The sequence below is a fragment of the Apium graveolens genome, chromosome 7 (genome assembly GCF_009905375.1).
Source record: "Apium graveolens cultivar Ventura chromosome 7, ASM990537v1, whole genome shotgun sequence".
Lineage (NCBI taxonomy): Eukaryota > Viridiplantae > Streptophyta > Magnoliopsida > Apiales > Apiaceae > Apium > Apium graveolens.
In genome coordinates this window covers 171,537,456-171,563,327 of record NC_133653.1, presented here as the reverse complement: position 1 = coordinate 171,563,327, position 25,872 = coordinate 171,537,456, and the positions used below count along the sequence as shown (strand labels likewise).

The window sequence follows — 25,872 nt, the reverse complement described above, 5'->3', positions numbered from 1 at the left end:
AGCTCTCCATGCTTAGGGTGCGCCCTAGGCATGGAAGAGGACTCCCACCCTTCCTAGGGCGCACCCAAAGAAGGGAGTCCGTCATCTCGGAAAACATGTTGAAGGAGTCGTTCTGTAGTCTTGGGATTGTCCTCGTAGGGGAACGGTCGTAAACACTTAGTTTGTGCTTTGAGAGCCCTATCTCTGCATTCGTCGGGTTGTTCTCGCCAGGAGACTTTGAACTTATACGCTTGGGATCACTTGTCTTATAGTCTGGTGAGTTATCCTCATTGAGAGGTAAGGATGCGTTTTAGAATTTGCGGTAAATCATGGCTATACCTGCGGTTACGATCGACGGAAGTAGTGGTAGCGGATGGGGATATCCACCGTTCGGGGAGTTTCCTTGTCCGTGAAGTCCCGAAGTCGTAACCGAGCCTTGGGCCTTTTGACTAGGCCACATCGCCGGGCACTCCTAATGCAAATCAATGTTCGAGTTATAATAGGAAGTTGGTTCGGCAACTCTTATTGGGTCACGGAATGAGAAGCCAAGTCCATCTAGGTTTCTTGTTCTCCAAAAATTATGTAGGGCTTGATCCTAGGCACATTGTAGGGGATTGGAAGCGAGAGTTTTATACGCCATCACCAAACATTTTTGTCATCTCAGCCCTCGATTCATCATAATCACCCCACTCCGACGACTTTCACGATGAAGGACCACCACTGCAGATCTTGATTACGACCGCGAGTCTCAAATCTTTGTTAACCAAATTCCTCTGTTAACAAGTGACTTATTTGGATAAAATGTGTGACGATTTTGATATTTATCTCTTTATTCATTAAGTTTGGTCTGATCTTTGGGTGTTCCGCAGAACAAATTGTTCTTTTTACGTCATAGGAAAGGTAAGAATTCCTTGGCAAAAAAAGGTTGGAAATGGTTGATCACTATAAATTGAGTTTTTACAATACAGTACTAAACATGAATTTCTGATGAATTAAGTCGTTTTACGATGACAAGGTGACTTTTATAACAATAAGAAAACATTGTTCTTTCTATGGAACCAACGAAGGCTGAATTCTGTTTAACCAATTTTATCTACTAGTGCATGCTTGAAGACTTGGGAGGGTCAATGTGTACTGCAGGGCTACAATGGAGTTGCCCCTATGAGTTGAAGGCCGTGCAATCCTTTCTTACCTCTCCTTGGCCACCAGTTTTTACACCTGACCTACCAAGCTTCTTCATACCCGTAATAAAAGCTGCTTTGAAGTCATCTGGACTATTAGCAAACTCAAGAACAGTAGGCCGTGATGCAGGGTCGCTGAATAGCACTTGGTCTGAACTTAACAGGCCCTTTCCTGCTACAAGATTTTTGAAATAAACATTGTCAAAAATTTGTGGGGTTTCAGGATCCAGGATAATTACTGTGCTAGGTTCTGGATTCGAGCAAGCTTCAATTAACTGACGAGCATATTCCGGGACCAAGGAAGGGTCAGTTTTGGAAGAGGAAGAAAATGAGTGGAGCCGTTTTGAAAATTGATCACAGTGAGAAACACCAAATGTATGACCTCCAGATAGTGCAATCATATCAAGTTGAGTAAGATTGTGCTTGCTGAAAATGGAGTTTAGCTGTGTGAGATTAAAGGAGGGTTCTGGGATATTTCCACCAACTCTAGATGCCTTGGATATTAGTCCATCACGACGTCCCAGCTCTACGCTAAATGATGGGCCTCCGGCCTGAGAAACAAGGTATATGCGCAACATCAAATTAGGACGATAGGATTAAAAGCTCAGTAGATGCTGTACTTTAGGATTTTTGTTGTTTTTTTTAAAAAATTAAATGTACATTTTTATTTACCATCCTTACTACATCCCTTGCAGCAATAGCCAATATGTCTGCACATGAGACTACCCCAGGGCATGCAGCCTCAACTGCTTGTTTTGCCTTGATTACAGTGTCAAATCCATCGCCGGGAAGTGAAAGATTTTCATGAGCATCCTTTTCCGCGTCACTGTTTGATGACGCAATTAAAATTGAGGCATCACAGCCCTGCACCAGAATCATCAGATAAGAAAAGAAACAACCCGCTATGAATATTCTAATCTCAACTTTTAATAGATCATAGACAATCATACTGTTTTACCTGATTGTATGAATAAATCACCCCAGGTGAAAAAATTGACGGGTTTAGACAATCAACTTACTTTAAAGATGCCTAGTACTGTAAACATAGTGTTCTTACCACAAACTCTGTAGATTCAGTGTGTTTATTGTACTACAAATTGAACTTTAATCATGTTCTTGTTACATGCATTAATCGGACTATTAAGCGTTTAAAGGAAGGAAGCCTATTCGGACAATTGTGGGAGTTACTTGAACAACAGAGAATCATTGAATGGCCTATTTAGAGGGAAGTGTTTACGGCACTTTTCAAACGTAAAAATGAAAGAATAAAACTTTAACTGTGTGTTGCAACCTCAACAAGGCAGTCATGGAAAAAGAGACGAAGAGTGGCTGGAATTGTTGTGAAAGTCTGACTTAATTTCTTGGAAACAGCTTGATTTACTAATGATTCAACATTGGGACAAGTTGAAGTGTAGAAATTGTCCTTCAACTGTGCTTGGCCTTGGCCTATAAGCAGCATGATCCCAAGCAACAAACACAAGCCTCTCCATGAATTCATTTCTCTAACTCAACTTTTTTCTCAAACAATTCTGTACAAATTTTTTATAATCTTATGTATTTATTTATATAAGATGAAGGTTCCTGTGTAACTTCCGTGTAATTAGGCCTTGTAATGATTAAGCTACATCTTAATAAAATTTCTAATTAAATCCAGAATTCCAAAGTTTCGAAATTATGGTGTTTATCCTTTAGACAGAGCTGTCTGAGTTAGTAATTCCAACCACGCAACTTTAACGTACTTTCCGTGATCATCTTACATTCTCACTATATACAGAAGAATGAAATTTCAAGGGGGAAGGGGTAGCTGCTAAGTCTGAAAATTCAATCTGTAATCAACTACAACTTCTTTTGGAATGTTGGTTCTAAGTTGCTGTCTCCCTAAACACTGCCATGTGTTGATTCTAAGGTAAACATATACTTTTGTGTAGGTTAGATTTATTTATTTTTTCTAATTCTATTTATTTATTTATCAATTACACACTTAAATGGGTCCAAACTCTGATCCAAATTTCTACAGGTTATTCCAAATTTTGATTCAAATTTCTTTCACATGCCGTAATACATAAATATTATATTAAACTCTTCATTTTTCAAATTTAATGTTTAACCATTATCAATTATTTATATTATATTTTAATATTTTGATCCCGGCGCTGCCTTAGGGAAGCCTAGTGCCAATATATGAGCCAAAGTTTTCTAAAAATTTAAATTTAAATTCAATACGGAATCACATCATAGTCCAACTGGAAAAGATGTTTTTCAGTGACATGGCCTCTTTCCTTTTCATCATTATCGCAGATATAAGTCAAGAGATTGAAAATGATTATTTGGTTACTTTGTGAAGAGATTGAAGGTGTTAATGCCAAGTAGAACAAATACATGTTTAGACGAACTCAATGGTTTACTAGCTTAAACTGCAACATAGACATAACCTACTTGGGAGATTCTCTATCATGCTCTAAAACCATAGCTGGTACTACCTACTTCAAACCTTGATCCCCCTGAGAAACTAGCTTTTGCCAACTCCCTCAGCCTTTTCATTTCGTTCTTCCGCTCTAAATGCAGTATACCCTTTAAACGATTTCCACCACTTGTGTTTGAAATTTCTGAAGCTCCAAAATTCGTCACCGGATCACAAGGACTTAAACCAGGACTGAGAACAGGTACCACCATCGCCGTCATGGCGCCTAATGGATTAACATTATGTGCTCTGGCATCTCTTATTTCGTGCTCTGTTTTTGATCCAGGTACAAATCTTGACCAGTATTTCTTTGGGAGGAGAGGTAGGATAACACCTTTGATGGCCAATTTCAGGCCTGCTCTAAATGAATCTTGCTGAGGCTGTGAGAATCCTAAAAGATATTTTATAATGGTGTACCACTGATTTATAATTTGAGAAACAAAGGCAAGACAGAGAAAAGCCAACATTATGTACCCCACAGTGCTGTTGTCCATTGCATCTGCTTTGATATTAATGATAGCTAGTCCGAAAACTCCTGCCTCACATAAGAGGGATATAGTCTCTACTACACGTACTCCCCGTCGGATATGTGGTTTTAATGTAAACACACACAGGACTTGTACCAGAGTAATTATAAGTGCGTAAAGACTTTGGTTTGTTTCCCTTGATGAGTGGACTCCAGATAGTATTCCCAGACTGACCCTCCTTGTGAGATCGAGACTAACATAGGAGGATCTTAAACCTCCCAAGAGCCTTGTGGATATAGATACGCTAGTTTCTTCTATACCGTCATCAGAGCTAATTGCTCTCATTCTTCCAATCCCGTTTTGACCACTTTCAGTCCATCTAGGCATTTGATTTGGATCATTTTGGTCGATGACAATATAATTAGGCGGTCCCTTCATATTCTCAAAGATAATTCCAAAACGTTGGAGGACAGATGACAATAGCCCTTCTCTATAGAACCATTTTCCAGTGCTAGCCTTTCCTGTGAAGAGTTGCCACAGTTTTGTCATCCAAGTTCTCTTTGTGTTAATGTACCTGACTTCTTTATATTGAACAAGATTACCAGCAAAGATTATTATCACAATGAAGAGGCTTGCTGAGAGGATAAGACCTCCAGGTATGACCAGCAGCATTGCTCCAGTAAGTATGCCTCCTGTTGTACCACCTGTATGTCTTTGCATTCTTAGATGACAATGACAATTTCAAGTCAGAGCACATATGATAGAACTGCTTTACATACCTTTGATGACAAATGCCGAAGACTGAGAGACACAAGGGACCGCAAGAATTAGAAAGATGAACTCGAACCTGAGTACTGAAAGTGTCCCGTCAGCTGAAGTGTGAATCCTCCATCTTACGAGCAACAATGCCAAGAAGTGGATCATAATTAGACCACCTCCTCCCACACCAAGCCAAAACAAGTTCATCTCCAAGTCCCGCCATCTGTCAAGAAACCAAGTCAGAATAGATATCATATCACAGCAATAACTTACTGCAAAAGGCCTAGCCTGTAACTTTTTTAATATTTCATGAAATAAATAGTTTAGCCTTTAGTTTTTATAAATTTTTTTTCAATCCAGACTCCAGAGATATGAAGTAAACATACCCTGTGTAGCTCTCTAATCTTTTGAGAACAGCATTGACGGACATGGGTTCTCCTCGCTGCAAGCATGATAATATATTAACCTTGGTTACTTTGAAAATAATTTACTAGCAGATATTGATGGCACTCACCAGGAAATAAGTGTAATATTCATCAGAACTTAGTGGTAGTCCATAAGGAGTATTTTTTATTGTGACATTTTGTTGTGCGACAGGCCAATTGCCCCTGGGGTAGATATTTACCGGAAGTGGCAACCCCTTATGCAGAGAGTTAGAGAAGTTGGTAATTTCAAGTCTATGGAATGGTCCATTTCTTCACCAGCATGGAATTTTATGGTACTGTCATTGAATTTTCTAGTATGTGTTGCTACAGCCTGATATGAACTATTATACCTAATTTGTGAGTTTTCCTTAGTCCAAGGAAGCTTGTTGCGAGGGATAAGCCACAGAAGACCTTTAGTCGTGGTAGAGTATTCTACTGGCAAGGTAAGTGAAAGGCTGTCTGATAGGGCAAACACCTGTAAGTGTCCTACCATTCCCTGTGAAATATTTTGAAACACTGAGATATTCGAAGAATGTGAACCATAAAAGAATGATGATGATGAAGCATGAGATTTATGATAAAATACAGCTACAAAACATAACATGTGAAAATAAACATGTTATCTTATATGCATGATTTTGGAAACTGGAACGAAAAAAATCTAGGAATTTACATGTAGATTTGTGCATGGCTCAGAAAAGCCCATACTTGTTCTCCCAGAAGCTAGTGCACCCACTGCTTCTAGGTTAGCAGACGAAAATGAGAGAAACGCAGCTGCTACAGATGTTGCTATTATTCCCACAGACATGAACTAGTTAAGTAAAACCGATGTAGAATGAGCCGAGTCTGTGTCTTAATAATTGTCAGTAGTAATTAAAAATAAATGCATTCAAAAGTTCCTTTTTCTTAGAGAGTTCTTCATTTCATTTATATTTTTAAATTAAGGCAATAAATCACCTGAATTATGAGGACAAACAATTATAGAAATTAAGATAGAAAGAAAAATGGGCTTACAATGCTTGACCTCGAGTTGATTAGATACTGAGTTAAGGTTTCCTGAAATATCAGATACTTTCCCTGCTGGAACAATGACAGACACGTTCTGTGATTCTGCAAGGACTGTCAAGGAGTAGAGAGCTTTTGAAATTTCTTCAAATCTACATTATTCAAAGTAGAAAGATACTATAAATTAGCATATACAATTGGTGCGTTTCAAAACAAAGTGCTACCTATAATAGTTTCAATGGATTAAGTCTCTTTGGGCTAAAATTACGATGCAATTAGAAGGGGAGAAAACAAACAAATATATGCACCTGCCTGATTACAAACCCTCCTCCTGCTTCTACTGTGGAAGCCTTAAAGCCAAATATTGGTTTCGTGAAGTGAATTAAACAGTCGATATAGGGGTCTCTTGTAACTCCATTTGAGCTCGTAGTTATCCACACAGAGGGCTCTGTGGAGTCTGAGAGACAATTTAACCGATAAGCATGGCAAGCTAAAAGCGAGCTGTGTTAAAAATGCGGAACATCACAGTGGCAAATTATCTACCGTAAAGTAATGTCAATGGGGCTATAGGTGAAACAGGGGCTCCTGTTCTGCCAAGTACTGAACCATCTTCTAATTCAATAGTAATTATTTCTGTTCTGGAAAGATTCTTGAGCTACAAAACATCAGGCAAATTCATTCTTGTTATGAACTCTAGCTACCATATCCTACCAGTTATTCTGCAACGTTGATATTACAGATAGAAAAAAATATGCATTGTTTAAATATTATTTTGGTACTAACTACAAACGCGAAGCTGCGATTCCCATGTCCTCTACTGTGAATAGGTACAATGAGACCTGAACTAGGATGTAATGCATTTAATATCTGCTCTGTTGAATTTGTGATAGGAGTACTAAAGTCCAAGAAAAACTTTAATTCTTCAATTCTGTTAGTTGCAGTAACTGTTCTTGGAATCCCATCAAACTCCAATTCGTAGGATGGAGCAGATGTCCATAGATCCACTTGAACTGGTCTTCTATCTAAAAGAAGAACTAGAACATCAGTATTCAATATATTCACACAGTGACACAGAGAAGTGGGTAAATTAATGCTCACTTAGATCCTGAGTTTTGCTTAATTTAACAATTTATGAATTATTACCGATGGAAATGAGGCATATCCTCACCTAAATGAAGTGTAAAAATCGAACCACTGGTCCTTGTAAAACGATTTCCTGCCCGATCTGTACAAAATCTATTTGCCATTTTGATAACAATGAGTTCGTAAGTTACTTTTAAAGATAGAATAATATCAAGGCTATATTTGATACTGTGTTTGATGATACGTAGAGAAGAGGCATCCACATGAGCACGTCCACTTACAGTAACCTGCAAATAAAAACATGCAATCTTGAGATCGTGAATTGTACAAGGTACCCAGTCCACTACTGTATTTCCTTGGTCCCAAAATTAGAAAATTTCAATTGTCCACCTTCAGATGTGTAGTCTTTTGACTTGATATTTGTTAAAGTAGGACATTTTACAGATGTAACTGTTTAGATGATTTGCGTTACAGGAAAGTAGTCGACTATAGATATTATATCATTATTTGAGAGCTCATTTCAGATTGAGGGGGGCAGAGGGAGGGGGGGGGAGAGAGAGAGAGAGAGAGAGACGGTCTTACGTCACAGTGTGACGAGTTGAAACACTTGAAGCCACCATTACCAGCACAAGCCTCACTGAATGTAAGCTCTAATGCTATTTTCTCAGCATTTGTGTAGCTTGTATTGCTAGATATTGTTGCCGTAGGTGGAATTGTATCTGTGAGGCAAATGGCTGGCATCAATTCATAGAACAACATAAGATGATAGTCATCTTATTGATAGTAGGAAATTTTTATAGTGTGTACCAATAAACCATTTATAAACTGATGAATTACTATCTCCATCTGCAGTTGTGACATTTACACCGAATTGGTGCCAGTGATTGACTGTTAATTTCTTTAGTACAACAACATCAGCTGGACATGGTACCAAACTATGGCCATCAACCTACGCCGTATATCAAACGAACTATGTTTATGCATGTTTTAGAAAAAGTTTGAAAAAGGAATTACAGTTATATGTGTACTGTGCATTGGCTACAAATTTGTTAATGCTTTTGTACCTCACAGATAAAAGAACAATCATTCTTGCTACATGGATAAGAGCCATTTGATCCAATAACTGAGTAGTTGAAAGTAGCGCGACTAAACCTGGAATGATATGGAGGGACTTGATCAAAGTGTATGAGTATTCCAGGAGATTTTGCTGAAGCCACCATGGCCGTCAAGCTCATGTACAATAGTGGAACAATAACAAGCCAGAAGTCATCCATGGAATCTGACCTCTACTGACATATTAAAGAAAATATCAGCCAAGATAGAAAGGGTTTGGAGCTACCAAAAATTATTTTAAAGAAAATGCTTAAGTTTAGGATTGCTTATCTTGAGCATCTGCAGGCCAACTACCACAATCAATGATGGTCGTCAGTATCATAACTGTATTTTAAAGAGTTCGACAAACCTCAGTAACTGCAGTTTAGTACTACTTGATTAGAGACTATAAGTATTTGAAACATTTAGTTCTATCATCTAAGAAGGCAATACATGTGGTCCTATCCAATCTCTTCTTTAAATGTTTTGATGATAAAATCACATGGGATGTGAGTGATTAGTTAATGAAATAAATATCAGCACACAACTATATATCTTTTATGTGTAAGCACCTAAGCACTTGGCATGCCATGGATACACAAATTTAATTACAGATACAAAAGAAAACTTCGTCTGTGTCTGGCTAAGCAGATGAGCAATAGGAGAGGCTACCAGCGAAATTATTCATCTTATACACTGAAAAGGATGTTAAACATAACAGTTGTGCACTTGAGCTTACAACAGGGAGAAGTTGCCATATAAATCAACCCCCTCCATAATACAAATTATATTAGGTACAAAATATAAAGCACCAACTAAAACCCCATAACTATCATCCAACTTTTTTGGCCATAGATCTACAAGCTATAATTCATTTACTTCCCTTGGGGGTGAGCCAACAAAAAATATTGCATGAAACACAAGGATTCCTTAATTCATCTACCACTCTACATATTATGTACTACATGTTCACAAAGACTTGCTCCAACTATAAATAATTTCAGTCTTCTTCAAAGTCTTCCTCCGTTACCATCCAGTGCTGTTTAGGCCCCTGCACGGTGAAAATAAAATAAAATAAATTATTTGAACAGATTTAGCACTCAAGTCACGTGATGATGGTAATAGAAAGCTGGGAATGAACCATATTAAAATTTTAAACTCAAACCAACTTGGTATAAAAAGGCCCAAACTCCTCATTATCTTCCTAGTTTAGGTTAAAAGGAGCTGAAGCTACATTCATCAGTAACTTAATCTGTTTCAGGCAGTCCAACAAATTCCATTAACATACTCGTACAACACATGTAAATAATGTCATATTGCAACGTCATCCAACTCAACATATTTTAAAAGGTCAACAGAATATATGTTGATTTAAATTAGGCCCACATTATTTCTGTCATGACCTTAAAATCCCAACCACCCAATTACCCCTTGTTAAATTATAGAGCCAGAGGCTCTTATTATCATGCCCGCTTTTTACCAACAACATTTCAGGCATATGCTTCTTTAAATTGGAGCCTCTTGCATATACTTCTATAGCTCTATATCTGCATATATTTTATTTTTCCTGAGAGCCTAGTTTAGTAGTTTTCTTTGACGCTATAGAACTAAAAACAACAAAATTAGTTGAATGGTTAATCTAACACAAGCATTCTAATGACTCTCCATTGATTCCCAAAATCTTCAAGTAGTCAAACATCCACTTTCTCAGATTAAAACACAACTTCTATTAGAAAAAATTCCTATCTACACATAGGAACTAACAGACTCACATATAGCCTATAATACTATCTCGCCATTTTATAAGTAATTTTCAGCAACGTGGCTTCGCCGGCAATTTTTTATTAATGCTAAAAGGCACCGAGCACTTTCTTATGATATTCTCAGAGGCAAGAGGCTATTTCATATGAAAAATCTATCTCATCCGAAAAGCTTTATATTGTTAGGAACAAAAAATCCTTCTGAACCAGTATAGATTTCCATTAAATAGATAGATTACATAACAACCTTCCATTAGTAATATAAATTACATAAGTTTAAATTGTATAAGCAAGCAAACATATCTTATATGGCACGTTTGAAAACTGGATGTTGTATTGCAAGTAATGAAGCATGCTAGTGATAAGATAGCAAAAACTGTCCACATGTCATGTGAAGACAACCACTTTTGTAAAGACCCTTCTAAAAGCATCAATACTGGAGAAAACTCTAAATTATTCACCTGGGTAATTCAACCTAATTATCTAGTCTCATAAACACCACCCTAATACATCTAAGTTTTCTATTCATGATAACAGAAGTTATACTTTGCTAAAGAAATAAACTTAAAAATATTCATAATTACCTTTCCCTGCCGTATAACTCTTGGAATACTTGCAGTCATGTCCACCACAGTAGATGGTTCAGCCACTCTAACACCGGCATCAACAACAAAATCAAGACCCTAGGAATATATCAGAGAAAAATTCAAGAGCATCATATCAGTTATATGATTCCTGTTTCCAGATAGGGATTCGAAACAATTATTAGGTGTTGATTCCTGTTGCTAAATATGTTAGTTGTGGCCCCCCACACAAAACTTTCCAAACACACCACTTCATCGATCCCACTTTCCCCCCACCTTCCCTCTTATTTATTTACCCCTACTTTACCCATTATTTACCCAAGCATGCCATTGGCTCTTCCTATAAATACCCTTCTCCCCCCACTTCACAAAATGCACCTTACTCTCTTCTCAACCTCACTTCTTAAGTGTATAACTACTAGATAGTCCGTCTAGTAGGAAACTTACCTTGCGATAGTTTCAGGCAGGTCAGAATAGGGGTCCCTCGTGCTTCTCTCTTCTTTCGTTTCGGGTGAGTTAGTGTGAGTATTGGTCGGGCTGTAGCCTTCAGGGTCTACAGCGGTAGGAGTTCGTCCAGGTGTTGCGGCTGCAACAAGGGGAGTTCTCCAGGTTATCCGATCCAGTACCGAAGGGTCTGTTCTGTCCAGGTTATCTGGTCCAGTACCGAAGGAATAGGGAATCTTTGTATTACTATTCGGTTGTACCTCAAGTGTTACTTCATAAACTTGAGATAGAATATTGTAACAATTATTATCATTATAGTGAAAACATTCGGAGTTGGTCCCGTGGTCTTTACCTCTTTATCTTAAAGGGGGTTTTCCACGTATAAATCTTGGTGTTCATCTGTCTTGATTATTATTGATCTGTTCATATTATTGTCTGCGATAATTCTCAGGTTCAATTTACGCCAAGACGGGACGGGAATTCCTAACAATTGGTATCAGAGCCGGGGCCCACATTATTGGTGACTAGGAAAATGCTTTGTGCGCAGTGGTTCTCTGATTACGCACCGTATTTATACGGAAAGCTCCCCAAACACATCCACTTTCCTGGCCAACTTGTGCGGTTCTAAGTGACGATTCCTGTAGTTTTTGGTAAATGGAAATGGAGAGTTCATCCAGTATAATGATATGTTTAACAGCTTCAAATTATCCGTTGTGGAAAAGCAGAATCAAAGATCTTCTTTACAGTAAAAATTTATTTGATCCAGTGAAGCTGAAAGGGGTCAAGCTTGCAGCGAAATTTGATGCGGCTTGGAAAAAGATGAACATGAAAACTATCAGTCTTATTTGTCGATGGATTGATGACTCAGAGTCATGTTGCAGAAGAAGAAGAAGACGCTTACAAGCTCTGGACGACATTGGAGTCTACCTTCCAACAGACAAGTTCACAAAATATAACTTTTCTGTTCCGGAAGCTGATGAACATGAGATTTAAGGATGAAAATAATATGTCAGAGCATATGAGCGAATTTCAGGGGTCGTTAAATCAACTTGCAACTATGCAGATGGATCTTAATCTTAATCACAAACTCATGGCAATTTTTCTTCTCAACACTTTGCCTTCGAGTTTGGATACGTTAGTGGTGGCAATAACTAATGATGTGCCAAGTGATAAACTAACGTTGCAGTCCATCAAGGAAAGTCTCCTTAGTGAGGCTATGAGAAGAAAAGGAAAGGGAGTCAGCAACGATTCCCAGGCTCTTATTACTGAGAACAGGGGCAGAAGCAACTACAAGGATTCGAACATGGGGCGTAGTAAAAGCAGGAATTTTGGAAATTCCGGTGGCAAATCAAAAGCCAACGTTGAATGCTACTATTATAAGAAGAAGGGTCATTACAAGAAGGATTGTAGGGCCTGGCTCAACGAGCAGAACAATGGTCAGCAAGGGAGACATGCCGAGAAAAGCACAACAGCTGCTATGAGCTATGATAGAAGATGTTGTGATCCTTTCTTTCGAGGAAGAAGAATGCTTACATATTGATGATCAGAAAGTCGAATGGGTGGTTGATACTAGAGCAACGTATCATGCAACACCTACTCAAGAATTCTTTACGAGGTACCAAGCAGGCGCCTTTGGTATGATAAGAATGGGTAACTCTGATCAGTCAAAGATCGCAAGCATTGGTGACATCTGCATTGAGACAAACACAGGTTGTTCAATGACTCTGAAAGATGTCAGGCATGTTCCAGACTTACGGCTCAACTTGATTTCTGGCATGGCGCTAGACAAGCAAGGGTACGTAAATACATTCGGTGGAGGAATGTGGAAGCTTACTACAGGTCCGTTAGTGGTTGCAAGAGGTTCCAATTGTGGCTCGTTGTACACAGCAAGTTTGTGGCACGAGAGGCTTGGCCACATGAGCGAGAAAGGGCTGCAGATTTTAGCAAAGAAATCCCTCATTCCGTTTGCTAAAGATACTGTATTGAAGCCCTGCTAATATTGTTTATTCGGGAAACAACATCGAGTATCTTTAAGCAGTCCATTGAAGAAAAAGTCGGTGGTGTTGGAAAGAGTCTACTCTGATGTGTGTGGTCCGTTTGAGGTGGAGTCCTTAGGCGGAAACAAGTACTTTGTTACCTTCATTGATGAAGCATCTCGAAAGGTGTCGGTTGAGCTACTCAAATCCAAAGATCAAGTATTTGAGTACTTCCAGAATTTTCACGCCATGGTTGAAAGATCAACAGGAAAACAACTGAAGTGCCTTCGTAGTGACAACGGGGGAGAGTACACTTCAAAAAAGTTTCAAGAGTACCTTGCACAGCACGGTATCCGGCATGAAAGGACAGTTCCTGGAACCCCACAGCAGAATGGTGTTGCAGAAAGAATGAACCGTACCATTGCTGAACGAGTCAGATGCATGTTGAAAATGGCTAAACTGCCGAAGTCATTTTGGGGGGAAGCTGTAAGAACAGCTTGCTACTTGATCAATAGATCTCCATCGGCACCTCTGGATTTTGAGATTCCGGAGAAGATTTGGTTGGGAAAGGATGTCTCATTTTCCCACTTGCGGGTGTTTGGATGCAAGGCTTTTGCACACATCTCGAAGGAGCATAGAACAAAGCTTGAAGATAAAACAACTTCGTGTATTCTTGTTGGCTACGAGGAACCAAAGTTCGATTATCGGTTGTGGAATTCTGAATTGAAGAAGACGTTCATGAGCAGAGATGTGGTTATCTATAAGTCTCAAAATTGTGAGAATTTTGAGAAAACTCGACAACCAAAGAAAGCTAGAAATCCAGATGCATTAAAAGATGATGGATATGATATGGCAGAAGATGAGGCTACGGAGCAGGGGGGAGCTACCGCCTCAGGCTGAAGTTGGAGAAACTCAGCCACGTCGTTCTACGAGAGAACGAAGATAATCAGGAAGATATCTTTCATTCGAGTATATCTTAGTTGCTGATGAGGGGGAGCCCGAGACCTTTGAGGAAGTCGAGACTCATAAAGAAAGCAGTTGTTGGTTGAAAGCAATGCAGGAGGAGATGGATTCTTTAAACAAGAATGAAACCTATGAGTTGACTACACTTCCAAAGGGACGAAAGGCTTTGAAGAATAAATGGGTCTTCAAAGTAAAAAGGGATGATGAAGAGCTTGTGAAATATAAAGCACGCTTGGTGGTTAAAGACTTTGCACAAAAGGAAGGCATTGATTTCGATGAAATATTTTCTCCAGTTGTAAAGATGACATCAATCCGAACAGTTCTCGGATTGGCGGCTAGCATGGATCTTGAGCTTGAGCAGTTAGATGTGAAAACTGCATTCCTTCATGAAGATTTGAAGGAAGAGATCTACATGCACCAGCCGGAGGGATTTGAAGTGAAAGGGAAGGAGCAAATGGTGTGTAAACTCAAGAAGAGTTTATACAGGCTTAAGCAAGCGCCGAGACAGTGGTACAAGAAGTTTGATTCCTTCATGAGGAATTATAAGTTCAAGAGAACTGCATCCGATCACTGTGTTTATGTGCAAAGGTTTCCTAACGGTAACTTCATTATCCTGCTGCTTATGTTGACGATATGTTAGTGGTCGGCCAAGATGCTAACATGATTCGCAAGTTGAAAGAGGATTTGTCCAAGTTCTTTGATATGAAAGACTTGGTCCAGCAAGGAAAATTCTAGGGATGAAGATTGTTCGTGACAGAACATCTCGAATGTTGTGGTTGTCACAACAGGGTTATATTAAACGGGTCCTAAAAAGGTTCAATATGGATCATGCTAAACCTGTTAGCATACCATTGGCGGGACATTTCAAGCTGGATAAGAAAATGTCCGTCAACAGACAAGTAGAAGGAGGATATGGAAGAAATTCCCTACTCATCGGCAGTGGGGAGTCTTATGTATGCATTGGTTTGTACAAGGCCAGATATTGCTCATGTTGTTGGAGTTCTGAGTAGATATTTGTCAAATCCTAGAAGAAAGCACTGGGAAGCAGTGAAGTGGATTCTCAGATATCTTAAGGGCACTTCCGGGTTATGCTTGAAGTACGGAGACGTTGAACCAGTCTTGGAAGCATTTACAGATGCTGACATGGCAGGACATCCAGATGAGATGAAGTTCACGTCAGGGATGCTTTTCACTTTTGCTGGGGGAGCTGTAGCACGGCAGTCCAAGTTGCAAAAGTGTGTTGCGTTGTCAACAACCGAATCAGAGTATATTGCTGCTTGTGAAGCAAGGAGCTGGTTTGGTTAAAGCGGTTTCTCCAAGAACTGGGTCTGAAACAGGATAACTTTGAGTTATACTGTGACAGTCAGAATGCTATTGACTTGAGCAAGAATGCTACTAGTCATAGTCGTACTAAGCATATTAATATACGTTACCATTGGTTGCGGGGTGATCCAGATAGACAAGATACACACGGATAAAAATCCGTCGGATATGATGACCAAGGTGGCTCCGCGAGAAAAGTGGGAGCTGTGCAAACGGGGCGCAGGCATGGAATGCAAGTGAAGCGTTGTGACTTCGGAAAGGGGGGAGATTGTTAGTTGTGGGTCCCTCAAACAAAACTTTCCAAACACACCACTTCATCTATCCCACTTTCCTCCCACCTTCCCTCTTATTTATTTACCCCTACTTTACCCATTAATTACCCAAGCATGTCATTGGCTCTTCCTATAATTACCCTTCTCCCTCCACTTCACAAAATGCACCTTACTATATTCTCAACCTCACTTCTTAAGTGTATAGCTGCTAGATAGTCCGTCTAGTAAGAAACTTACCTTGCGGTAGTTTCAGACTGGTCAGAATAGGGGGCCCTCGTGCTTCTCTCTTCTTTCGTTTCGGGTGAGTTAGTGTGAGTATTAGTCGGGCTGTAGCCTTCAGGGTCTGCAGCGGTAGGATTTCGTCCAGGTGTTGCGACTGCACAAGGGGAGTTCTCCAAGTTATCCGCCGGTCCAGTACCGAAGGGACTGTTCTGTCCAGGTTATCCGGTCCAGTACCGAAGGGATAGAGAATCTTTGTATTACTATTCGGTTGTACCTCAAGTGTTACTTTGTAAACTTGAGAGAGAATATTGTAACCATTATTATCATTATAGTGGAAACATTCGCAGTTGGTCCCGTGGATTTTACCTCTTTATCTTAAGGGGGGTTTTCCACGTATAAATCTTGGTGTTCATTTGTCTTGATTATTATTGATCTGTTCATATTATTGCCTGTGATAATTCTCAGGTTCTATATACGCAAAGGCGGGAAACAGGAATTCCTAACAAAATATAGATTTAAAGCAATTATTTGGTATTTAAGATGGTGATAAACCTGGAGCAAAAATTCTCCACAATGTCCTATAAACAGGTGGCAAAGAACTGTAATAGTTTAATGGAATGTATTAACTCAGCTAGAACTTAAAAAGAAAGAAATACTTTAAGATATTTGAAGCGCTTCACTAACAGTTAAAAAGCTTGCTATTTTTCACTTTTCTCCACCACGGTAAATAGAAGAAAAGGAAGTAAAAGCCATAGAGAACAAGGTGGGTTGCTTGCATACGACCCATTTATTACTCTCTACATCTGTTTCAATATTCACCCATTGATTAGTCTCTACATCTGTTTCAATATTTGACCCATTTTGACTTCATTTATTATATATGTTCAATTTATTTTCTAATCCAAAATTGAAAATTCATATACTCTTAATTTATATATACACTATGTAGAAAGTGTTACTTGCTAAAGTATTGTATAAACTTGAAACAGATAGAATTATCTTCAAGCCCATTCAGAGGAATAGCCTAAGAATTAAATACTATCTTCAAGAAGAAAAACATATTACTTCTGCTCCATAAACATCAGCTATCACAAGTGGGTCTATGATCCACTCATTTTCTTTCGGTGACCTGACACTAAATCAAGAAACATAGAGTCAACACACATCAAAGTAAAAAGCTTCTTAAGAGTAGTATTAAATAATTTTAAAGCTAAATTTCTGACTACCTCGTAGAGAGCAAAGGGGCGCCCATCCTTTCTAAAACTGATTGACATACAGCATCATCGGGGATTCGAACACCTACATTTTTCCGAGATAAAAGTTTGGAGGTAGTTGTTCCATATCTTGTACACGATTTTGGTAACAACTTGCTTGCAGTTAGGATGAACGTGTACTACAACAAATTAGTCAGAAACAAATTAGTCAGAAAACAGATACATTATAATGTATCCACCCTATACCAACAATATACAGAAGGCTAGTGTAAGTATTGAACCTAAAGACATCCAATTGGAAGCAATCGAAGAAACAAAAGTCGTAGCGTAACTAAACAAACAAAATTCATCGAATATTATTCTCTGATGATACGAATAATAATCTAGACACAAGACTAGGGACAAATTAAAATAAAATGAATGAACCTAACTAAGAGACACTATCATTAACTTGGAAGGTCACATAGCATAAATTTATTTAAATCATCCTCAAGTTCATGCACTATGGGAAGGAAATCGACACCAGAGTATAAGAAAATTTGAATTTAAAAGTCTAATTTGAAAAATAGAAGAAGGATTCAAGGGTATTACATATTCCTAGACGGCTAGCATGACAATGTTATAAACACAAAAACTGAAAGGCAATTGATAGTGTGAGATGAAGATCTGAAAAAACAATAGTGAGTTCTTGTTTTGAGGTGTGTTAGATGTTTAGACAAATTCCACGTGCTACATTTTCTAAATAAAAAAGTTCATTTAGCTTTTCTTCACTACCCTAAACATCATGACTTTTATTGAACTTACAGGGCCAGGCAAGCATTGTTTTACAGCTCGGAAAATGTTTGATAGTCCTTGACCACCTCCACGCGGAAACCCGGTTGTGTACGTATCTATGTCTTGGAATGAACGACACAAGGTACTAAGGGGCTGCAGTTGAAAATTGTTAGCAATCCATTTTAATTTTCAGTAACCAGAAAAGAAGAAGAGTAAAATGTGACAGCAAGTAGTTGCAGCATGGAAACATGGACTATGCATTATGCAGTCAATAAAAGGAGTAAGTGTTACCGCAAAGAAATGGACCAGAATCTGGTAATATTGAACTGGATTTTTAATAAAAAGGAACAATGAATCAAATACAGACTATTAGTCTTGCCTTTGAAGCTTCTATATTCTTTAATCTGCAAAACAAAGTGCAAAATGAATAATAAAAGAATAGAAAGGATAGGAAGGGTTTTGTACAATGTAAGTGAAGAGTATGTACCTACGAAGACGTTGAATGGCGGAGTTGGTATTTAAATCACAAACAATTGCGTACCTAGAAAAAAAAAAGAATTGGTGCACTTACTAACTATTACAATAGGAAGTAAGGAATAAGAGGAGAGGGGGATAAGGGGGAGATGTACACAGTATCAGTGGGAATAACACCAACAGCGCCCTTATGGAGAAGTTGAATAACAGGGTCCAATTTCCAAGTGTCAGTTCCAGAAGGATCCACCTCAACATACAGCAAAGCGTCATCCTAATAATAATTTAGGCATAAGGAAACCAAGTAAAATAAAACAACAAGGAAGAAAGAAGTATGGAGTAGCAGCTCCTTACCTTGGTAAAAGAAGGAGAAGAGTATTTGAGGCGTTTAGGGCTTTTCTTAACAACAGCCTTAACACTCACCAAACGACCACAGTGGGGGTTTGTGGAGGAGGAAGCAGCAGTCAAGTGGTAGTAGTGGGATGCCCCAACTTTTAACGCCATTACATACATACAAACTAATAAGTGCGGTTGTTGTTGAGTTAAGTCTTCTCAACCCCTTAAACACTTTTAGCCCCGTGTCTGTCCTGTATCCCCACTTTTTGTCCGTCTTCCCCCCTTTCCTCGCACTTTCAATTTACTGTCTCAACATTACACTTTTTTACTAATAAAATAAGAGCATCGTCATTACCTAAAATAATATATAATAATTTAAATATAATGCTTAGTATTATTTCAAATTTTAACGGTTATATTTTATAACGGTCATATTTTAGATGTTATAAATTGATAACAAAACTCGAACTAAACAACACACAAAACTCAAATTCATAAACTAAATATTTATTATGTAATTTATTTTATGTAATTTTTTTTAAATGTTTTATGTAATTTCTATTTAAATTTTTTATGTAATTTCTTTTTGAATTTTTATGTATCTCTCCCATTTGCAAAATATAGTCAAAATAAGTCTAATATATAAACTTCACATATAAAACAAATTAAAGTTTAATACATAACAGTGGCAAAATAGAGTCAATTACATATAAATATTACAATATGTTTCTCATGATTCTATATTTGAGCGCATCGTAATATTTTACTTGATCTGGTAGCATCTTACTAGTGTCTACTGCCATGATAGATGCTTCGTAAACCTGTCTTTCTCGTTCTGTCTTTCCCTCTCCTCCTTCGCTAAACAGAACTGTAACTTTTCTTTCTGTAATTATAATTTTTCTTTCGCCTTTACTGCTCCTCCTTCTATAATTGCATAATCTCCTGTTACAACTGCAAGCTCCTATTAACTGATTCACTCCTTGAAGAAGCAATGACTAGTACATCTTTTTACATTGTTTTGAGAAGTTTCAGGTTTTCCTCGTCTGTTGCTTCATTTGCTGCTCTTTTTAACTTTTTTTGCAGCTTTCCTTCCTATTGGACATTCCATCATTTCATCGGATTCTAGACTGGGAATTTAACTATCAACAGATTATGAAGAAGCATCTATGTCCTTAGCTGACTTGTTTTTCTTTTTAAAACAAGATTGAAATTTTGGAGCAAATCAACAGTGCATTCCAATGACACATGAACATAAATTTTTCGTTCATTACACTCTCATAATGCTCCAATGCTTGGTCTATCTGCATTATACCACATAACCTTTCAGAACCATTACACTATCCCATTACAAAAAATGCAAGTAATACAACTGAACTAACTCTCTGAAGTAGTGTGCTAATATCTATTTCTTTATTAAAAATTTAAAAACAGAAGTCTACAGAATCACATTGACTTGAGGTTCTATATTCTTATGAGAAGGAAAGTAGTAAAAGAAATCTGTATCTAGATGGTCCCTCTACATTTTTATCCATTCTCTATCCAATTTTAATATGATATTTAAGATTAAATAATGGTAAAACCTTTTGGTTACATTCATAATAACAGAACTGTCTCACTATCTTAATATCTTTGTTCCAACCCCTTGTTATAGCGTATAGGGTGGTATCAAACAATAAGCAAACTAATCTGTATTGTAGCGTAAATCCAGTTCTACGCTTCCGGCATAGATTAAGTTCTCAAACATAATCTCAACTACATACAGAATATTCAAAACTAGTAATTTTAATGCTAGTTATATGTCCTGTATCCCCACTTTTTGTCTGTCTTCCCCCTTTCCTCGCACTTTCAATTTACTGTCTCAACATTATAGTTTTTTACTAATAAAATAACATAATGTTTAAATTTTTTATAGTCACTTTTTCCCGATTGAACCGTGTCAGATAGTCACGTAGTGGTTCCTGTGACGTTGTATAGGTCGCTTATGGTCGTCTCAAATACCTTACTGCTTACAAACTGCAGATTCAACGCATCTTTCAAATTAACAAAAGTCTTTATGCTCCTATTAGGCAAATTGACAAACCATTGTAGTGTTGGGCCTCACAGTGTCAACCAAACCCCTTTAACATGCCGACTTCTTTCAAGTCTCGTGTAATGGGCACTGTGAACATTCTTTATTTATACGGTGCTCTGTGTTCCAATGGATCATTGGTTCCGTCATATGGCTTCATTTAGGGCACAGTGAAGCATTTTGGTATTGTTAGGCACAAAACACGCGCTAATATTCACGCAAGTATACGCGTTCGCAAGTAATATATAATACTTTCTAGTTCGTTCCCACAGAAACTCAGACTAATTATGTTCAATTAACACTTACTCACCAATGTATGATTACTTCTCAATGTCAAGACAATAACACTTAGATTGATTAACTAATTATTAACTATAATTAACTACGAGAATTAAACACTTAATTGACTCTTGAATTAACAATATTAAACACACATGAGATCATAACTTCATTACTACTTTCTTCAATAGTTATTGTTATTACCCTTAGCATGTAACGGTGATGATATTAATCGAACAACACGAAACTGATAAAAGCCAACTTTCGTTGTACTAATACCATTCTACCAAACATCCGCAATTAAGATAGAAGTTGAATAGGCATCAATTATGTTGAGACCCTATATGTCTACAGAATTTGACAACATAATGATTTAAGCACAAGTTATTCCTTTTGATTACAGGGCAAGTAAAACGGTTAGAGTTACCCACTAATCATGCATACACATACATGAACCTATGCTAGCAGGGCAAGTTCTAAACCTCAAGATCCACTGTCGCTTCACAAGAGATTAACAACCTATCTTATATGTTCGCGACGCACATAAGACTAATAAGCACAACCTATGCTAGATATCATACAATCATCACACACTAAGATATTAAACAACTAACTAAAGAATTCCATAGTAAATCCGTTACGACCCCATGATCACGATTAGCCCATGATAGAACTCATCGTCACCATGGGTTCATATAAAAACATGATAATAACACATAAGAATAACTAATAAAAATACTTATTAAAACCAGAGTACGTCACAAGAGTAATAAGGTTCAAAGTAAAGAAAACTAGCATCCACTAATACAACGAATAAAAAAATCACAAGAAAACTATGCTTCATCTTCTTCGTTGCGATGTGCTAAAACGGTCTTCTTCCTTCTCTCCTTGCTCCTTGATTGATACCACGATTCATCTGTGAAACGTCTCTGAAAACTACTTATATAGGAGCCCCACAAGACCCAGCCATCTCAGAAGTCAGAAGTCCAACAGAAATAGAACTCTAAAAATTAGTATTTAATTTTATGCCCCTAAGCGGCCGCCCAGCAATCCTGAGCGGGCGCCCAGCTTCCTGAGCGGCCGCCCAGGCAGGCTGAGCGGCCGCCCAACACCTTACTGGAAAAATGCTTATTTTGCTCCCGCTTTCTGCTGCGTTATGCTCCTAACTTCCCGCTTGCAATGCCAAACACTCACTTAGGCTTATTCTTGATGAAATCTCCCCTCAAACACAAGTAATACCCTGAAATGCATAAATACTAGAAAAACGCATCAAATACACAAAATACTTGATTTCAAGACATCAATTCAAGCCACTATAAGACGTTCTAAGTGGTATAAAATGCCACTTATCACACCCCCAAACTTAAATCGATGCTTGTCCTCAAGCGTCACAGACTCAAAAATAAAATAAAAACATGCATGAATGCAATCTACATGAAATGCAGCGATCCCCCTCACAATGATTAAACCAACCAACTCATAACATCTCAACAAATGCAATTACGCGAATAAAGATCAATCAAATCATGTAAACTAACATACTACCAGAAATGTGGTGTGTGCGGATGCTTAACAGATATGCTTCGAAACTAGATCAATTATCATAACTCGGCTATCCTCAAGGCAATCACATGATTATACGAAGAATAAATTCTAGGCACAAAATGACTTATAACACTTCAAGATCACTGGAGCTTATTACGGAATCATGCTTTTTATTCAACACAACAATAAATGCTTATTTGACCGTGCAATGAGTGAGGTCCACAAAAGATTTATGCAATGGCATCCATTTAGCGAGCGTTAGGTTAGCGAATCCCAGACTATAAAAGTCTTAGGTCACTAGGCATAAAGTCCCCTAAGAACTTAATAACTCGAATACCAAAGAGCCCACTCGTGATCAATTATGCATTAACTCTTTATTTTTTCTTTTCTTCTTTTTCTTTTTTTCTCTTTTATTATTTTTTTCTATTTTTTTCAAATTTCTGAGCAAGTGCGTTTCGCTCCATCTTGCTCAACCCTAGACTACTCGCATAAAAATACGAGCCGGCTACTAGCCATTTGACGCCTAGCCACAATTAGCAATGAATTCCAATTTTTACTCCATTTTTTTTCTTTTCATGCCTTTTATCATTAAGAATTTATCATAAATTCTAAGCATAATCAATAGATTAACCTCAAAAACCATCAAACCATGACAACAATCTAGTCCTTAAGCATACTCTAAGACTTAGTGAAATTACAAGTGTTTCTAGCATGCATGTCAACCTACAAGACTCAACATCACTCTAACGCTATCACTACACTTGCATCAATATCACAAATCAATCGGTAAAGCAACACAAAAGGGATCATGGTATATGCATGAGCTAAATGAAATGATAAATAAAGCTATAAAAAACTATATGGCAAAAATATGCAATTATATGAACTAAACTATCATGAATATGCAACTACATGACACACACACAAAAATATTCCTTAACTACCACCCCCAAACTTAAAATCTTCACTGTCCCCAGTGAAGGTAGTAGAAAGGAAAACAGGGTATACCTACTCGGAGAAATCATCATCATCACCCTCAGAGGGTGGAGTATTAGGAGGCGGATAAGCAGAGTCCTCACCAAAAACGGACCACTGGATGTCAGCTCCAAGGCCTCTGAAAGCAGTCTCAAGTGTAAGGGTGAGCTCCTGAGTGAACCTACTCTGCGACTCATACATCGCATCCATCCTCCTCGACAGCCTCCTATACTGGGCATCAACCATCCCAGCACCCTCCTGAGCTCTAGAAGAGCCTGCCTCATCATGACCCGGCCTAGCCATGGTAGCACCAGCTGCTGGATGTCCTCCTAGAAGACACCCAACCCATGCTCCTCGGGCTCTCCACCCGTCCACTCCTGCATCGCATTCAGAGTCGCTGAATCAATAGGAGCGGCCGGCATCTGCAACTGCTCGTGAGAAGGCCAATGAACTCCCACTGCTCAGCATAGCTTCGTGATAGTAGATGCATAAGGGATGCTCATGTGCTTTTCCCCCCTCAAAAACTTCAGAATCCCTTGGTAGATGAACTCACCAAGGTCCACATAATACTCCTCATTCAAGATCCCCCATAATAACCTTGCTCGCTCAACTGTAACCTCATGTGCATGTGATGTAGGCAAAATATTAGCACAAATAAAGGCATTCCATGCACGGGCATACATATTCATCGCAATCGCTGGAAAAGAACGATACTCGTTAGTTCCCGTCTTGAATTTCCAAACCGTGCCCGGCTGACAGAGAGTAGCACAAATCAAATCCAAATCAAAGTTCTCGGGGGTCTTCTCATTCCAATTCTCCTCTGTGGGCTTCCGCTGTCGCTGTCCAATCACATGACGAATCGCCGCGGCCTGATAATCAACTGTAAGCCCACGAACAACATTAAACCCATTCTTTTCAGCCTTTGCGTTCGCATAAAACTCGTGAACCACGCTCATCGGAACCGCCTCCGGCAACTCACAAAAAGAAATCCACCCCTTTTCAGCAATCATAGGCAACAACTCACCATCCCTCCCTGATGGTAAGAATCCCCACTCCTTCAAAATCAGCTTAGCCAGAAGCCTAATATACTCCTCCTCAGCAGCCCTATCAAACAAACGAGGTCTCGCAGCAGTTCCCCTCGAAGAATCAGCAGTAGGAACGGTGCTGCTGCTATCAATAGTTCGGGATCTCTTGGGTGCCATTGAAACTGAGAAAAAGTGTTTAAGAGTTGTGTTTTGAGTGTAGGAGAGAGTTTTAAAGTTGAAAGTATATAGGAGTGTATATGGAGGAGTTGTATGTATATATAGGGTAGGAATTAGGGTTAAAAATTGATAGGAGTGGGGTTATGAGGAAAAAAATATGGGTTATGGGAAAAGAAATCGTGGGTTGTGGGTTGTATTTTTGTTTTTGAATTTTTCTGATTTTTTTGGATTTTTTAGAAGGCAAAATTTTTTTTTCCAACAGTAGGGGGTTGAGCGGTCGCTCAGCAAAGCTGCGCGGGGGCCCAGCATCCTGAGCGCCTGCAGCATCCTGAGCGCCCGCCCAGCAAAGCTGAGCGGGTGCCCAGAGGGTTTCTGGTAAATATTTTTTCTTGCCCAATTTTTCTGATTTTTTTTTTAGTTTTGGATAGGTTACTAACTTCTAAGGGTTCCGTAGTCACAAATCTTGGATTGCCTCCCAAGATGCGCTTCTTTTACGTCATTAGCTTGACATAAAGTACCTTGCTCAAGTTGACAATAAGACGGCACTAACCACTTCCCGGTTTGCCGTGTCCCCATAATAATGCTTCAATCGCTGACCACTACCCTTGAATGCTTGGCCCGGATCATTCTCAAAAATCTTCACCGCTCCATTTGGAAACACAGTTTTGACAATAAAAGGTCCAGACCACCTTGATTTCAACTTTCCAGGAAAAAGTCGGAGACGGGAGTTGAATAAAAGAACTTGTTGCCCTGGCACGAATGACTTAGGAGATAGCTTCCTGTTGTGCCACATTTTCACTTTTTCCTTGTACATTTTGTTGTTCTCGTACGCTTGGAGTCGAAATTCATCAAGTTCATTTAACTGAAGCATTCGCTTCTTCCCAGCTGCATCTAGATTAAGGTTTAACTTCTTCAATGCCCAATAAGCCTTATACTCAAGCTCCGCAGGTAAATGACGTCCCTTACCATAAACAAGTTGAAACGGGGACATCCCAAGTGGAGTCTTGTATGC

At 38.6% G+C, this 25,872-nt stretch overlaps 3 protein-coding genes across 13 annotated transcripts; all 3 read right to left on the bottom strand.

The window, feature by feature from the left end:
* Positions 1–890: 890 nt before the first annotated feature.
* Positions 891–2,702, bottom strand: LOC141671668 (peroxidase 55-like). The gene is made up of 3 exons (XM_074477966.1): positions 2,452–2,702; positions 1,833–2,024; positions 891–1,711 (listed from the first exon to the last, which is right to left on the bottom strand). Exons 1-3 carry the CDS (start codon positions 2,656–2,658, stop codon positions 1,139–1,141), a joined length of 972 nt encoding a protein of 323 aa, XP_074334067.1. The 5' UTR covers positions 2,659–2,702; the 3' UTR covers positions 891–1,138.
* A 2,228-nt stretch (positions 2,703–4,930) lies between these two features.
* Positions 4,931–8,853, bottom strand: LOC141671666 (uncharacterized). Of its 9 annotated transcripts, none has more exons than XM_074477958.1 (12): positions 8,425–8,852; positions 8,168–8,309; positions 7,943–8,079; positions 7,446–7,647; positions 7,061–7,299; positions 6,821–6,932; positions 6,590–6,734; positions 6,287–6,429; positions 5,946–6,061; positions 5,623–5,768; positions 5,234–5,289; positions 4,931–5,070 (listed from the first exon to the last, which is right to left on the bottom strand). In XM_074477958.1, exons 1-11 carry the CDS (start codon positions 8,632–8,634, stop codon positions 5,247–5,249), a joined length of 1,635 nt encoding a protein of 544 aa, XP_074334059.1. In that variant the 5' UTR covers positions 8,635–8,852; the 3' UTR covers positions 4,931–5,070; positions 5,234–5,246. The 9 variants fall into 9 exon arrangements, 7 of the variants coding, with proteins under 7 accessions (XP_074334059.1, XP_074334058.1, XP_074334061.1 ...); XR_012555202.1 differs by having other exon boundaries at positions 4,995–5,070; positions 5,981–6,061; positions 8,425–8,853; XM_074477957.1 differs by lacking the exons at positions 4,931–5,070; positions 5,234–5,289 and having other exon boundaries at positions 5,469–5,768; positions 8,425–8,850.
* Positions 8,854–9,121: 268 nt separating this feature from the next.
* Positions 9,122–19,066, bottom strand: LOC141671669 (uncharacterized). Of its 3 annotated transcripts, none has more exons than XR_012555204.1 (9): positions 18,810–19,065; positions 18,614–18,729; positions 18,472–18,525; positions 18,364–18,388; positions 18,015–18,137; positions 17,223–17,389; positions 17,062–17,131; positions 10,797–10,863; positions 9,122–9,503 (listed from the first exon to the last, which is right to left on the bottom strand). XR_012555204.1 is itself a non-coding variant. In XM_074477968.1 (9 exons), the coding sequence occupies exons 1-9, from the start codon at positions 18,966–18,968 to the stop codon at positions 9,453–9,455; spliced, it is 840 nt and encodes a 279-aa protein (XP_074334069.1). In that variant the 5' UTR covers positions 18,969–19,066; the 3' UTR covers positions 9,122–9,452. The 3 variants fall into 3 exon arrangements, 2 of the variants coding, with proteins under 2 accessions (XP_074334069.1, XP_074334068.1); XM_074477968.1 differs by having other exon boundaries at positions 10,797–10,895; positions 18,614–18,705; positions 18,810–19,066; XM_074477967.1 differs by having other exon boundaries at positions 10,797–10,895; positions 18,810–19,063.
* Between the last annotated feature and the right edge of the window lie 6,806 nt (positions 19,067–25,872).

What these genes read in the sequence shown, in the direction of transcription:
- LOC141671668 (XM_074477966.1), bottom strand. Translation starts at nt 2,658, where the DNA reads ATGAATTCATGGAGAGGCTTGTGTTTGTTGCTTGGGATCATGCTGCTT. An exon ending in TCCATGACTGCCTTGTTGAG is followed by an intron (nt 2,025 to 2,451) that starts GTTGCAACACAC and finishes ATTCTGGTGCAG; the next exon opens with GGCTGTGATGCCTCAATTTT. An exon ending in CAAGGGATGTAGTAAGGATG is followed by an intron (nt 1,712 to 1,832) that starts GTAAATAAAAAT and finishes CTTGTTTCTCAG; the next exon opens with GCCGGAGGCCCATCATTTAG.
- LOC141671666 (XM_074477957.1), bottom strand. Translation starts at nt 8,634, where the DNA reads ATGGATGACTTCTGGCTTGTTATTGTTCCACTATTGTACATGAGCTTG. An exon ending in ATTGTTCTTTTATCTGTGAG is followed by an intron (nt 8,310 to 8,424) that starts GTACAAAAGCAT and finishes TATACGGCGTAG; the next exon opens with GTTGATGGCCATAGTTTGGT. An exon ending in GGAGGAGGGTTTGTAATCAG is followed by an intron (nt 6,430 to 6,589) that starts GCAGGTGCATAT and finishes TGAATAATGTAG; the next exon opens with ATTTGAAGAAATTTCAAAAG.
- LOC141671669 (XM_074477967.1), bottom strand. Translation starts at nt 18,968, where the DNA reads ATGTATGTAATGGCGTTAAAAGTTGGGGCATCCCACTACTACCACTTG. An exon ending in AGAATATAGAAGCTTCAAAG is followed by an intron (nt 18,138 to 18,363) that starts GCAAGACTAATA and finishes TTTCAACTGCAG; the next exon opens with CCCCTTAGTACCTTGTGTCG. An exon ending in CTGATGTTTATGGAGCAGAA is followed by an intron (nt 10,896 to 17,061) that starts GTAATATGTTTT and finishes ATATATTCCTAG; the next exon opens with GGTCTTGATTTTGTTGTTGA.